The sequence below is a fragment of the Triturus cristatus genome, chromosome 3_2, assembly GCF_964204655.1.
Source record: "Triturus cristatus chromosome 3_2, aTriCri1.1, whole genome shotgun sequence".
NCBI classification, from domain to species: Eukaryota; Metazoa; Chordata; class Amphibia; order Caudata; family Salamandridae; genus Triturus; species Triturus cristatus.
In genome coordinates this window covers 774,687,853-774,702,535 of record NC_140584.1, presented here as the reverse complement: position 1 = coordinate 774,702,535, position 14,683 = coordinate 774,687,853, and the positions used below count along the sequence as shown (strand labels likewise).

General features: G+C 44.1%; 1 protein-coding gene across 3 annotated transcripts in view; it reads left to right on the top strand.

Annotated features, from left to right (window-relative positions):
- The window catches only part of LOC146858071 (uncharacterized), a 499,452-nt gene that overhangs the window by 99,665 nt on the left and 385,104 nt on the right, over positions 1–14,683 (top strand). For 2 of the 3 annotated variants that reach the window (XM_085648839.1, XM_085648840.1), the window contains one exon: positions 2,864–3,008. In XM_085648839.1, the coding sequence (XP_085504965.1) occupies positions 2,864–3,008 (145 nt within the window). Of the gene's footprint in view, positions 1–2,863; positions 3,009–3,067; positions 3,217–14,683 lie in introns of those variants that run through there. The other variant, XM_085648841.1, reaches the window with a different exon arrangement.

Below are 14,683 nucleotides of genomic sequence, written 5' to 3'. Positions count from 1 at the left end.
ACTAGTGGCAGCTACAACTGGAGTACTGGGGAGAACCCGTCCTTGATCTGCCAAGAACTTGCAGTGTCCATATTTCTGTTTGTTAGAACTCCCAAGAAGGTTCTCTCTCAGAGATGTATTCCTCCTAGAGTAGAGCAAGGGACTGCTGTCTCCTTTCCTGCTGCTACCTCTGAATGCAAAAACAACAATTGATGGACAGAATGCAGAACAATGTCATACATTCACCCCAGTACAGAGATCTGGGCCTAAATCCATCGTTTTTTTGCTCACCATGCCATTCCAGTTTGGACCCAGCCATATGCAAATCAGTCTTGACCCTGTGCCCCATGGGAACAGTCCAGCCCGAACTGCCAAGCCAGGTCCTCCCTGGACTGGAAACAAGCATCCTAGGACCGGTTTCGGGCTTTCAGCCCTCGTCAGCCAGGATAGCTTGATTCCAGTGGCATGGAGAGCAAGGGACTCACGTCTGAGCATACCCTTCCCACTCGGGGTGACAAATGCAAAAACAACAATTGATGGACAGAATGCAGAACAATGTCATACATTCACCCCAGTACAGAGATCTGGGCCTAAATCCATCGTTTTTTTGCTCACCATGCCATTCCAGTTTGGACCCAGCCATATGCAAATCAGTCTTGACCCTGTGCCCCATGGGAACAGTCCAGCCCGAACTGCCAAGCCAGGTCCTCCCTGGACTGGAAACAAGCATCCTAGGACCGGTTTCGGGCTTTCAGCCCTCGTCAGCCAGGATAGCTTGATTCCAGTGGCATGGAGAGCAAGGGACTCGCGTCTGAGCATACCCTTCCCACTCGGGGTGACAAATGCAAAAACAACAATTGATGGACAGAATGCAGAACAATGTCATACATTCACCCCAGTACAGAGATCTGGGCCTAAATCCATCGTTTTTTTGCTCACCATGCCATTCCAGTTTGGACCCAGCCATATGCAAATCAGTCTTGACCCTGTGCCCCATGGGAACAGTCCAGCCCCAAGTCACCTTCACGGCTCCAGGTTGTGTCAGGAGTGTGTGGTACCTGGAACTACTCTGCTTGAGCATCTGTCCTCCGATCAGCCTACTGCTTCGGGATGACCTTCTGTTGCAGCAGCAGGGCAGGGTCTTGCACTTCCATCTGCGCAATAAGCACTGCCATTCTTAGAGTTTGAGTGGCGGCTGTTAATTTCCTTTGATCTTCCTTCTGAAGTTGTTGATGTATACTTTGACAGCTAGGCGCCCTTCCATGGAATCTGTGTCCACCAAATAGACCCATTTCAGGCCAAACTGTCAGATGTTTTGTTTGTTTATCTTCAGCCCAGCAAGAACTTGCAGAGTGCACTGTTGAAGGTTACTTGTCACCCCTTTTGGCTTTTTTACGTTTTCCAGATCTGCTGCCTTTTAAAAAAATCCTTTTGTTGTGAAGAGATTTCTTAAAGGTTTGCAACATATGTTTCCACAAACTGTTTGATGCCACAGTGGGATTTAAATTTGGTTTTCACTTTCCTAATTTGTACCACGTTCGAACCATTGCTCGTTGCATGAGTGAGCTTCAGACTCTCTTGGATCAGCTGCCTTAATGATCTCCCCAGACAAACTGCTGCTGTGAACTCGAGTTTAGTTCTCGACAAAGATAGTGATGCCTTTTTATGTCGGACAAGCTGTCACTCTTTCAACGTTCTCTCCTCCACCTCTACCTTCAAGGGAGGAAGAAAGTCTTTATCGCTTGGCCCCAAAAGAGTGCTGACCTTTTACGTCGATTGTTTGAAGGACCGTTGAGTGGATGATCAGCTCTTTGTGGCATTCTCTGATGCAAAGAACGGAAAGGAGGCGTAGAAGTGACCCTTTTCACAAAATAGCCCTCTGTATTAGGATCTGCTACGTACTGGCTAAAATGTAGCCTCCAGGAGGTCCCAGGGCTCGCTCCACCGGGGCTCTCAACGGCTGCTAAATGGGCTGTGGATATCTCACAGGCTGCTACACGAGCACACGTTCACAAAGCACTATTTCCCCTACAGTCGGGATTTTTTGGATGAGCTTTTTGTTGTTCGGTCCTCTAGGACTTATTGACCTGAGGCATTTAACAGACCCACCAACTTGGAAAGTACTGCTTTGCTACGTATTCACAAGGTGACGCCTCTGTGGTTAAAAGTATTCAATCGAAGAACAATTTGCTTACCCTCCGTAATGCACTTTGTGATGGATACTGTAACTGACTGTAGATTCCTCTTGCCCCTCCCACCTTCCTGTTCTGTGGAATGCTTTACTTTTCCATCAAAAAGGTCCGAATTTATCTGTGCACTGGACCTTCCAATTTGCTGCTTCAATCCACGTCTGAGGGTGTGGCGAAGCCTGCAATATAAACTGATAGAATGCATTGGTGGCGCGTATATGCAGCTCAGTCACTTCAGAGTGAAGCTAAGTCAGCATGAAGCTGCATGGCTCCACCTACAAGAGCGCAGGAACCCAGGTACTTGACTTTCTGGATCCAGGCTGGCACCTGGGCATATTCACAAGATGAGAAATCTGCAGTTAGAGTTTCCTCCAGAAAGGGCTTTATGGAAGGTAAATAACTTGTTCCTTGTGACCTGGGTTTTTGTTCAGTGACTGGTAACTTTGGGCGGTATGTGTTTCATGGTTCAATAACTTTTACAAGGGACCATAGGTTGTGCACGTCTCTAAATATTTCCCTCCACTGGAGCTCTTTATTCTCCACCTGTCCTCTCGGCCAGTGACGGTGATACTGTTAACTCTAGCCATTGTTAAGACTTTTTTTTGTTTTTTGCATCAAAGAATCCTTAAATTGTATACTTGTAAAGTATATGTTTTTTTCACCTGCTTCTAATGCTTTTCTGTTGGTGCTTTTAGATGGGGGATCCTGCAGCAATGGAAACATCAGCCCTCGCAAATCTTCTTTCAGTGAGAGAACGCATGAAGGAAAAGAAGAATGGAGCTTTGAAATCTGCCAAACTGAATACTTCGATTGCAGCAAAAATCAAGACCAAGATAATAAGTAGGTCATAGGACTACATATAGACAATACAGATAGAGCAAGGGCCCTTGGCAAAGAAATAGATTTCTCTCCAGCACATTTCTGTGTATGGGAGCATGCACTGTGCTGGCGGAGTTTGAAACGGTGAACAATCTCTGAGGCTGTGATGCACACGGCATCTGCGCTATCCTCTAATTTGATATCATGTAAAAGATTGCAACTTCTGTTGGTAAGTCTCAGAAGGTAACATACCTGCTTACGGCTTTCTGCTGCTTGTTTTGGAAATCAGAGCATCTTGGTATACATGAATATTTCATCAATGCTTTCACACTGTATACTTTTCTGTTGTGGCGTGCTCTGTTGCTTTGTAACTGTGCTTGATATTTACATACGCCCAGCGACAAAGCACAATATACAAGTCCAGCAATACCAGACAATTTGTTAACTCCTGGTCAAGCCCATTTGTACTACAGAAGGCTGATTCTACCTCTGAACCTAATCATTCTTCCTCGAGATTCTCACAGCTAAATCGCTCTGAGGAGGTTCATCGGCCCTTTAGGCAAATCCCTTGAATTGGTCGTATTACCACAGTGAATTGGAAGTATTTATTCTGTAACATTTGTAGCCTACAACCCTCCTTCTTTGAGTGGTGATGTGAAATGAGCAGGGTCTACTGGAGTCTATTTGTGGCTCTTTTCCACCTATTTCTTTAGAACTCTCGAGTTTGCCCTTTTTAGCTGCGGTCGAGTCAAAAATAGTCGGTCTCACAATGGTCAAATGACCGGGGAAATGTCACCCTGTCATAAAACAGTTTTCCAAATATGAGTGTATCATCTGAGCTCCAGTCACTGAAGCCTTGGTTCTTAATTCGGAGGCTAATTCAGGTTTGTACGCAATTGGCATCATAGGTGAAGGGAACGTGGCTCTTGCCTTGCTTTCCGGTCAAATGATACCAGTATTTGAGAAGGGCGACCTTGGAGGACAGGGGTTTACATGCCTGGCACCTAGAATTGGGTGTTCTGTGGTGGAACCATAGAACGTGTAGTAGAGGAACTAATGAACAGCCTTGTTCTAGGATTACTTTATCCAGCACTGGATGTAACGTTACATAATGTATTATGTTGGTAAATCCTAGCCCACCCTCTGTTGCCCTGGGCAGTCTCTGAGCTTTGATGCTCAGAATAAAATTACATTGCATCAGTACCAACAGATCTTTAGAAAAACAAAGCCGTGGTCTGTGCAACATGCACCAGACATGGTAAAAAGGTAATTTTCTTATCTTACTTGTTCACCCACTTATCGATATTTCAAGTGTCTATCACATATTCAAATCCTTGTATAGTATGTCCAACAACGGGACCTTGAATGCGTAGAGGGTTTCTAATTCAGTTTGGAAGATTGATTCCAAGATAATGAATTGAGCTTTGGGGCCAAAGTAGTCCAAGATAAACCAGAAAGACTTGCAGCAGAACGAAGAATCTGCATTTTCCAATCAACTTTTATTTTGTGTACTTTGTGGCAACCAGCAGTTGCAGTAAACCTATGGAGTTATCAATTTCAGCGCCGGAATCTCTTTTGGGCTTGGCCAAAATGCAAAGCACATAGTTTGCAAATAAGGTGGGTTTATATCTCTGATCAACCTCTAGGTTTCCAGTGTTAAAGTTATGACATATTGTGAATTAATGGTTCTTGAGAGTAAATATCAGGAGCTTGCCTGACTTGTGCCCCGTTCTCCATAGATTAGGGGATGTTGAAGGTGAAAGCGCCCCATTCACCTTGATTTTAGCCAAAAGAGAGGTTAAATTGGCCAGTATAAATGCAGACTTTTTCAGGGTCCACGTGTTTGAAGGGAACTGCCAATGTACCCTGTTGAGTGCCTTCTTTGTATCAAGCGAGAGAAGGATAATTGCCTTACACCTGCAGTTCAATATGTCAGCGCGAGAAAGTGCCTGTCTCGCTTTGTTGCTTGTTTAGCGGTATTTCACGAAGCCTGATTGAAATTCCGAGACCAGTAGATTCCCTATGCCCCTTAAGTGGGAAACCAGAATGGACGTAAACATTTTCTCATCAGAATTTAGAAGGGCCGTCGGGCCTTTATCAGGTCTTTATTAGATTTGAGCAAAAGAGCAGCCATGGACTCCATCATAGATTTAGTGACTGTAAGGAAAGTCTGAAACAAATTAAACTTTTGAAAAGGGATCATCCAGTAATTCCGTCTAAGCCTTCTAAAACGACAGTGCAAAGTTGTCAGGACCTGTGGCTTTATTGTGCAACAGATTCCATATTGCATTTCCCAGCCACTACCGAGTAATTGGGTCTTCTAAGTTTTCAAGTTTTGGAGATCCTGATGGGGAAACATGAAATTGTTAAGATCGGTTTCTTGCAAATCGCTGTCAAGAATACATTAATAAGTGTTTTTGACTGCAAAGTACTTTGAACATCTTTTATACCAGGCATATAATTTCTAGTTTGTTTTTGTCTAACTTTACATGCCAAAATGTGATTGCATTTTCATATTTTCTTTTTCGGTTGACATGAAGCATTTTTAGCAGAATATTTCGTTAACTGTTCAAGTTCCCCCGTAACATTCCTCAGCTCTCTATAATTCCTTTGTGAACAGGTCAGTTTATGTTAAGTTTCAGACATTTTGCTCAGGACTTCAGATTTTTTTCTCGTTTGCTAATTTAGTAAAGGAATCTGTGTGCGATAGCAACTATCCCCCATCACACTTAGTTTAGCCACATAGTGGCTTTTTATGCTGGAGCAATTGCCAGTGGAGCACCATTAGTCTAAGCCTTTATGTACAGAAGCATAAGTCACAACTCGCCCACACCTGGGATATAACGCAGGAGATGAGTGTTTCGCAAGCATCATTGTCAGAAAAGGAGGAGGTGGTAAGAAAAACAGTCAACTTACAAAAATGGGCTGGTCATAAGAGCAGCCCAAGGGTATGATAGAACTTTGGGATCCTATAGGGCTATGGGGCCTGATTTCGAGTCTGTAATGGGGCAGCAATGTGAGCACTGCACTTGAAGCCTTGGTCTGGCGAGGACTGACTGAAGGACGTAACAAAATTAGCAAGTTATTCTGTAAGCAGTCACACCTGCTAAAAGATCTCAAGTCCGAATGGTAAGTTCAGATTGATAAAATATAAGATTATCTTATGGTTTTGATAATTAGTGTATTTGACCACCACCTGCGAGTGGAGGAGAGATTTTAATAAGCTGCTGCCTTTTAACTCCAGTAAGTTATGATAGCCCTGGGTAAGATTTTACCCCCATGTAAAAATGTAAATCTGAGGCCCCTTTGTGCATTTTTCCCACGGGGACCCTCTGGGCGTTGACTTTCCAAACATGCCCCAGGTTGCAGGTGCTCCCCTCTGTCCATGCTACACCGCTTTGTTCAGCAGCACAGAAACCATCCAGCTCGCCTGACTGGCATGCTAGAGAGTTGTAACTGGCTTCCTCAGCTACAGAAGTAGGGGCTTTGAAAAGCGAAGTTCTTTTCATGGCAGTCATGGCCTGTATAGTCTTGCAAAACTGGTCTCAAACTCTGCTGTAGTAGACAGGAAAAGAAGGGTAGCCATGGTCGTGTCAGCCTGTGGTGGGATGCAGCATCACAGACTCCACGAGGTCACTGTTGTCCGCTCTTCAAGCCTGAGAACAGGAGAGTGAGACATGCAGACTCGTAAGAGGAAGGAATTCCTTTATAAATGCAAACAATAAGTCAAGTCAGATTACTCTTTAGAGGTAGGTGATAGATTTCTTGAGCTTGGCGTTACAAGGTAGAGTACGGGCCACAAAGCAAACGAGAGATATGGACTCCTTGCATGTAGGCAAGTTGGAAAACAGGAGGTAAGGGAAGGTTTATGGAGGTATAGAGTGCTGGGCGGGGTTGAGAGAATATCAACTCTAATTCCCATTAATGCATTCTCAGAGGTACAGTTCTTTAAGACTTGCCACCATCTACCAATTGTTAAATGATTACTGAAAAACCTACTGGACTGCACTGACAATCACTGCCACAGAATCACAGAAAGACTGACTTTTTTGCACGGTTTGCTCCAAACCTATATTTTGATGCAATATGCAGATCAAATGAAGAAGACTTTATTGGTGCACAAACATTGCACGCAACTCTGCTAGCTAGTTATCCATAATTACTTAGAAAGTCTGTTTGTGTGCTCAAACAGTTCCAAAAATTGTATGACTAAATTTACTGTTGTAGGTGTCGCACGTGGCAAGGCAGAAGTCAAAGACTACAGTAATCCTGATTATGGACGAGCCTGCAAACCTTTGTGTCCAGTAACCAATTTGTGCTGGTGGTTGCTGGTGATTGACACCAATGTTCATATTTGAAGATAAGAACTTCATTTTCATTATCAAACTTTGACACAGAACAAGAAAAATGGAGGATCGGGAGATGGGAGGAAGAGAAATAGGACAACAGAAAAAACAGAAAGGATAGGTGAAAACCTGCAAAAGTGAGCTAGTCAGGAAGCATATGGTCATTGAAGGAGGAGACATTGCATCACATATTTCCCATTAATGCCCCAATCTAAATGAGCTATTTCGTATCCTATTAAAACCCATCACGGTTCAGAAAGTTTCATAATTGGCACTCCCCAGTACCCCCGCAAACCACTAGGAATGTTCACGGCAGCAAACCAACATTCATCTCGTTTTCCTCTGGAGAAGTTGACAACTTTAAACGTAGCCTAAAACTCTTTATATTTGCAAGTATATGCGTCCCGCTATTACTTTATGCATTCAACTTCCGAGCTGACCTTGCTGAAGCAGATGCCTGGCAGTGAACATGGTTCGCTTGATTTTAGTGCCTATCAGAAGTACTGAATATGTTGTCTTTTCATACACATTATGCTTCTTCTTTCTACAGTTTTGCATCCTGTCTCAAAAAGAAACCTCTAGATTTCTAAAACTGGCATGAAAACTGACCTTTACTTTTGCTTGTTGCCTTACATTTTTTCTTTCAAATGGCATGCAACTTCCCTTTCATACTCTGCAGGCCGCCTTCTCTTTGAGCAGAACCTTCTCAAAGTCACAGGCATTTTTGCCTAAACCTCTGTGTTTCGGAACACTGCCCACAACCCTTATCAAAGATAACATCCTGAAGTCATTCTCCTCTAATCCAGCTTAACTATTTCCTCTAGCCCATCTACTAACACCAGCAATCATCTACATGAATTCACGTACCCCGCCCCCAACTAATGATCACATCTACCTCCCTATTTATGAATTCTATGGCAACAAAGATGGAACGAACAAATGGAATGATTTACAGAGTGCTCAAGACTCCCAGTCAATAACTAACAAATGCCATTAACACTGGATTTACCAATAACCTTGGGTTGCCGGCAATGTAATGCGCTTAACACCATGTCGGGGGTAGGAAGCTCTAAATAAATGTAATTAACATTTCCTCAGATGAGGAGCTTTTATTCTGTTTTCACAGTACATCCAGGTCACTTTTCAGTACCCAACTTGGTTAGTCGCATTGCTGTCCACTTTAAGTAATGTTCTCTAGATGATCTGGGATTTCCACTTTCTATTGGATAGTACCTCTAACACCAACAAATCAAGTAAAAATATTATGTACCCTATTTTTTCAATTCGTCCATGAATTGCTGGGCTTTGACCTCAGAAAAGAACATCCTAGCTCTACCTTAAGTAATTACTTTCAGCTTGGCAGGGAACAATAAATAAGCTTCTGAATGTAGCGCCTGGAAATTTGGGATCAACTGCCTCAACCTCCACCTTCGTTCAACCGTCACGTAGCAGAAATCCGGCCTAGCAAAAAATGTGACGCCATCAAATGATCTCTTATTATTAGGCCTTGCCTTTTCAATAACTTCCTGTCTAAGAAGAAAATTCCCAAAATAGACTAAAATAGCTCTTGGGTGATCCGCCTTTCCTCCGCCATCTGCCGCATACCCCTTTTTTGGCGTAAGAGGAAACCTGTGCGCCCTCTGGACCTCTCTGTCCCACTGCCACTGAGACTCCGGGAACGCCCCTCTAAGTAGATTCACCACAAAGCGCATTATGTCTTGACCTTCGATCCCTTCAGCCACCCCCAGAATTCTGACATTATTTCGCCTTTGGCGATTCTCAAAATCCTCCATTTTCCAATGCACGTCCTCAGTCGCCTTTTCCTGAACTGTCTTAAAAGTCTGCCAGCTGCTACAGTCATCTTCGAGCTTGCTCGTACGCTCCTCCACCTCCGTAACTCTACCAACCAGCTCGCTATACAGCTTATTAGTCTTCCTCAATGAAGATTGGATCTTTTTTGCGTCTTGCCTCGCCTTACGGCTAATGACTCTAGCTTCTGTTTGTATTTGTTTTAACATATTAAACAGGGTGTCAAAAGGAGCATTCTGTCTCAAAGGCTCATTGACTTCATCCTCCTGACCTGCCTGAGACGTTCCTGAATAGTCCCACAGCAATCCTCTCTCGGCCCCCCCCCAGCGAGCCAGGACGCTGGGTATTTGATTTTAACTTAACTTGTCTCTTCCTTGTAGTTGACTCGTTACCCACGTTCTGGCCAGTATCGCCCCCAGAGGAGCTGGAGTCAGATACTGAGAACTCTTCCGGATCATCCTCTTCGTCTTCCTCATCCTCCTCTGTGAGGTCTTCGCTCGGCAGGACCGAGTGTGAGCCCGAGTCTTCGTTAAGGGAGAAAAACCTCTCGCCATCCCCCGACCCTGCATCACCTTTTCCCTTCAGCGATGCCAGCCCCTTGCAATCTAGCAACCTTGCCTCTGGTGTAAGGCACAAAGAGTTCCCGCCGATGGGCAGCGGCGCCTTCATGGACTTCAAAGGGCCTTCAAAGGGATTAGGGGTCTTAGATTCTCTTAACTCTGTCTCGAGCATAGTAATTGCCTCCATCATTTCCTCGTCTGCACTCCGTGCCCCCCCCTAGTTAGCTTTACCTGCCTGTGAGACCTCGATGTTCGGGGGAGAAACCCTTGCCGGAGCCGAGGCAGATGTAGAGGCAGGCTCTGTATGAAGAACCGACAGCTCCTGTGCTCCGTCAGTGTTGCTGAGCTGCTGGTTCTGCTGTTGCTGAGCAACTGGAGCGTCCGTACCTGACGCGCCTCCAGCGTCCTCGAGGACGCTCCCGGGCTCGCCGAGATCGCCGCTGTGTTTGGATCTGCTGGGCTCGCTTAGCGACTGGATACCTGGTGCAACGGACTGGCCTGCGAATATTTCGGACAAGGTAGGTTGCCGGAGGGAAGTCTCTCTGTCTTTAGATTTAATATTCCCTGATCCAACGGAACTTCCTATCCCCTCGTCGGGTTTTCGCGGCCTCTGCAACTTTGTATCTAACAGGCTGCCTGATTCAGACGGGGTAGTCATATCGGATATCTCAGTTCTTCTTGAGTCAGTCTTCTTTGATCGCTGTGAAGGCAATATATTCCGAGTAGCCCCTAGCTCTCTGATATGCGCCGTCGTTTCCCCCGCTGCATCTTTTAAAAAGGGTGTCTGATCTTTTGTTTTCTCTCTCGCCTTGTCAGCTTTGGCAATACGAGGAGGCATGTTGAACAAGTGTAGCTTCCGTAATTTTAGCTTAGAGCAATACCTCCAACAAGCGCTCCGCAGCCTCACAAAGCTCTCCCTTAATCGAGTCAGTTCCGTTAGGTTAGGCGCTTCGGTCAGATCCTGGACCGGAGAATGCAAATCTTTGTACCAAGTATAGAGAAAAGCCATCAGGGTCTGATTATAATAACCAGTGCATCATCATCATCCTCCGTTTACTACCAGGAGAGGGGGTCAGTAGCGACTGCTTAGCTCAACTCGCCCGCGGCCATCTTGCCTCCTCCAGACCTGATGGGAGGAAGAGAAATAGGACAACAGAAAAAACAGAAAGGATAGGTGAAAACCTGCAAAAGTGAGCTAGTCAGGAAGCATATGGTCATTGAAGGAGGAGACATTGCATCACATATTTCCCATTACTGCCCCAATCTAAATGAGCTATTTCGTATCCTATTAAAACCCATCACGGTTCAGAAAGTTTCATAATTGGCACTCCCCAGTACCCCCGCAAACCACTAGGAATGTTCACGGCAGCAAACCAACATTAATCTCGTTTTCCTCTGGAGAAGTTGACAACTTTAAACGTAGCCTAAAACTTTTTATATTTGCAAGTATATGCGTCCCGCTATTACTTTATGCATTCAACTTCCGAGCTGACCTTGCTGAAGCAGATGCCTGGCAGTGAACATGGTTCGCTTGATTTTAGTGCCTATCAGAAGTACTGAATATGTTGTTGTCTTTTCATACACATTATGCTTCTTCTTTCTACAGTTTTGCATCCTGTCTCAAAAAGAAACCTCTAGATTTCTAAAACTGGCATGAAAACTGACCTTTACTTTTGCTTGTTGCCTTACATTTTTTCTTTCAAATGGCATGCAACTTCCCTTTCATACTCTGCAGGCCGCCTTCTCTTTGAGCAGAACCTTCTCAAAGTCACAGGCATTTTTGCCTAAACCTCTGTGTTTCGGAACACTGCCCACAACCCTTATCAAAGATAACATCCTGAAGTCATTCTCCTCTAATCCAGCTTAACTATTTCCTCTAGCCCATCTACTAACACCAGCAATCATCTACATGAATTCACGTACCCCGCCCCCAACTAATGATCACATCTACCTCCCTATTTATGAATTCTATGGCAACAAAGATGGAACGAACAAATGGAATGATTTACAGAGTGCTCAAGACTCCCAGTCAATAACTAACAAATGCCATTAACACTGGACTTACCAATAACCTTGGGTTGCCGGCAATGTAATGCGCTTAACACCATGTCGGGGGTAGGAAGCTCTAAATAAATGTAATTAACATTTCCTCAGATGAGGAGCTTTTATTCTGTTTTCACAGTACATCCAGGTCACTTTTCAGTACCCAACTTGGTTAGTCGCATTGCTGTCCACTTTAAGTAATGTTCTCTAGATGATCTGGGATTTCCACTTTCTATTGGATATTACCTCTAACACAATGCTCACTTGAACCAATTTTTCAGACAAGACTGAATCTTGAAAACCTTTCGCAGTACTTATTTCACAGGTGTCAGTGTTAAGAGTTTCATGGCGTTGCGCCGTAAGTGATGGTGCTGACCGTCATAAAAGAGGCTCATGTGCAATTCTTTTTCTGCACCTTGCAAATAAGGGCTATGGAATTGATGAATATTTAACAATGTTTATTTAGCATTTTTGCCTTGTTTTTCTGCAATTTTCCTGGGGTTTGTAACCTTAGGAGTCTGCTCTTTTCTTCAGACTTCAAGCCCTACAAAACCTGTAATAAATAGATGTCTGTTACCCTGTCTGTTTCTCTGGCAGATAAGACCGTAGTTTCCACCCTGGTGCGGTAAGCCAGAGGGCCCACCTGAGGAGCTGGTTACAAGACATAAACTGGCGTGATGAAGATTCCTTCCTTGTTGTTTCGGTGATCCTGGTTCTGGCAAGACGGCCCGTGTTGTCCTCCTCATATAAACCAATATGTACAAAACAGCATTTAAAAAAGAACAGGAACAATTGGAGAAAGACAAAACCTTCCCTGAGTGGCTTAGGATACAGCAATTTTGGGGGGATATCATGGAGGAAGGTAATCTGAATGCTCTCACCCCTATGAATGAAACAGCACACCATGTAAAGGAACAAGGAAGACTGGGCAGAAGCATACCATTTGAAGGAATAATAAAGACCAGGGGAAAATATGTCTTGTGAAAGAACAAGAGCCACTGCAAACATAACAAGTAGTTCCACGATTTATACCCGCATAGTAAAGACCTCTGTATTCTGCAAGATGACTCTGGTAACCAAGGTCTTGCACCCTTACTCTTCAGACTTGTTAGGGGATACATCCTAGAGTATTTAGGGACGATCATTTAGAATTATTGCTTACTTCTTTAAAGTAGAGGCCTTCTCTTTCTTGAGCCAAGACTAAATCAAAGACCAAGTCTGCATCCATCTCTAGATTTCCTTCTGAGTGACAAAATAAGAAATGCAGGAGTATTCATATACCTCATTGCTAAAAAAAGAAGAGCAGGAATCTTCATCACAGCCAGTTTTTGTCTTGCAACCAATTCTTCAGGTGATACTACCAAAAGCTGGGCTTTATCCTAGCAAATAAGTGCCTTCACTGATTGTTAAAGATTTTAGCGACGACTCCCTGTGGGACTTTGGTGCCAGTTCCGTCAACGAGGTGTGTTGTCTTTCTTCAACTCCTCCTTTTGCTTCAGGAAAAGAATATTCAGCGGGATCTTGTTCAGAAGATATCTGGCCTCATGAAGGCCTGCCTGGCTGTCCTCAACCAAATGAATGCTTTCAAGCTCCTTAATTTATTTTAACCCCAGAGGTAAAACTCCAGAGTGGGAGAAAGCAAGGTCCAAAGTGATCTAAGTAGTGAACCCACCTCGGATACTACATTTGGTTCTTTTGACACTATATCCCAGAAACCCAGGCTTCATGTAAATCATATCTGATTTTGAGACACATGCACTACAGAGGTCCTAGCTCCAGGTCTGTGTGCAGAAGAACCAAGATGCAGTGTAACCTAAGAATCGATACAGTTAACGCTATTTACCTGCCTGGTGACTCTTAAACTTGTGGTCATGTTTGCTATTTGCTGCATGCATCTACAATACCGGCGCATAAAGGTCTGTATTGAAACAGTTATAGAAGGGTTTGCTGTTCCTGCCACCAGAGGGAAAGGATACCCTCAGGTTGATAAGAGACTCTACACACTACTATGTAAAGGTTACTTTTAGCTTTTTGATTTTGAATGTATAGACCCGGTATTAATCGGAGTTTCAGTTTTTGTATTTAGTGCTGGCCACCTCGTATGTTTTTGATGCTTTGTAGCACTACCAAATGTAATGGTACTCCATATATTGGTGACAGAAGGGGACCACCCTTGGATTTAAAAGTGTTCAATACTATCATTTGCTGGTGCGTCTCTTTTGTCTGTCTCTCTCTACTTTCAGCTGTGATCAATTAAATGCTCTTTTACCAGTCTTCATTTTCGTATATTTATATTACTAACTGTTTTGGCATATATGCGGCTGCTTTACTACAGTGAGGAAATTAACGGAGTAAACCTCATTCTCCAGTATTTGGGGTGTCTTTCATAGATTCACATGCCTGAATCATTCCCCGTTGTCGTAGTGCGAGTCCCACAGTACATAGAAAAGCAATAATCATGCATATAATAACCAAAAACCTTAGTAACCTGAAACCAGGAAGTAAAGTAGCCGAAGCTACAAGGAAAAAACTTCCACACCTATGACTATCACAGTCATTATGTGCCGTCCAAACTGCAGCCAATCAGGCGACAGCACCCACCAGAATGTTCTCCTCAGAGGCTCAGGCTCTCAGATTTTCTACCGCACGTCGTGTGAAGGGAGTCTCCCTGAGATCTGCTCAGTACTTCAGTTTTTTGCTAGTTTTTGGATTACTTCAAGATGTACACTTCTAAAAGGTCTCTCTTTAGGCCTTGTGAGTCCTGTGGCAAGCTTCGGCTCTTCTCTGAAGATCCTCACAAGAAGTGTATTTACTGCCTCTATCCGGTTCATGATGTGAGGGATTGTAAGATCTGCAGGACCTTCCCTCAGAAAACCCTCCGGGATAGAGAAGGGCACCTACTTCTGTGGCTACAGAAGATTAAGGACAAGGACAACCC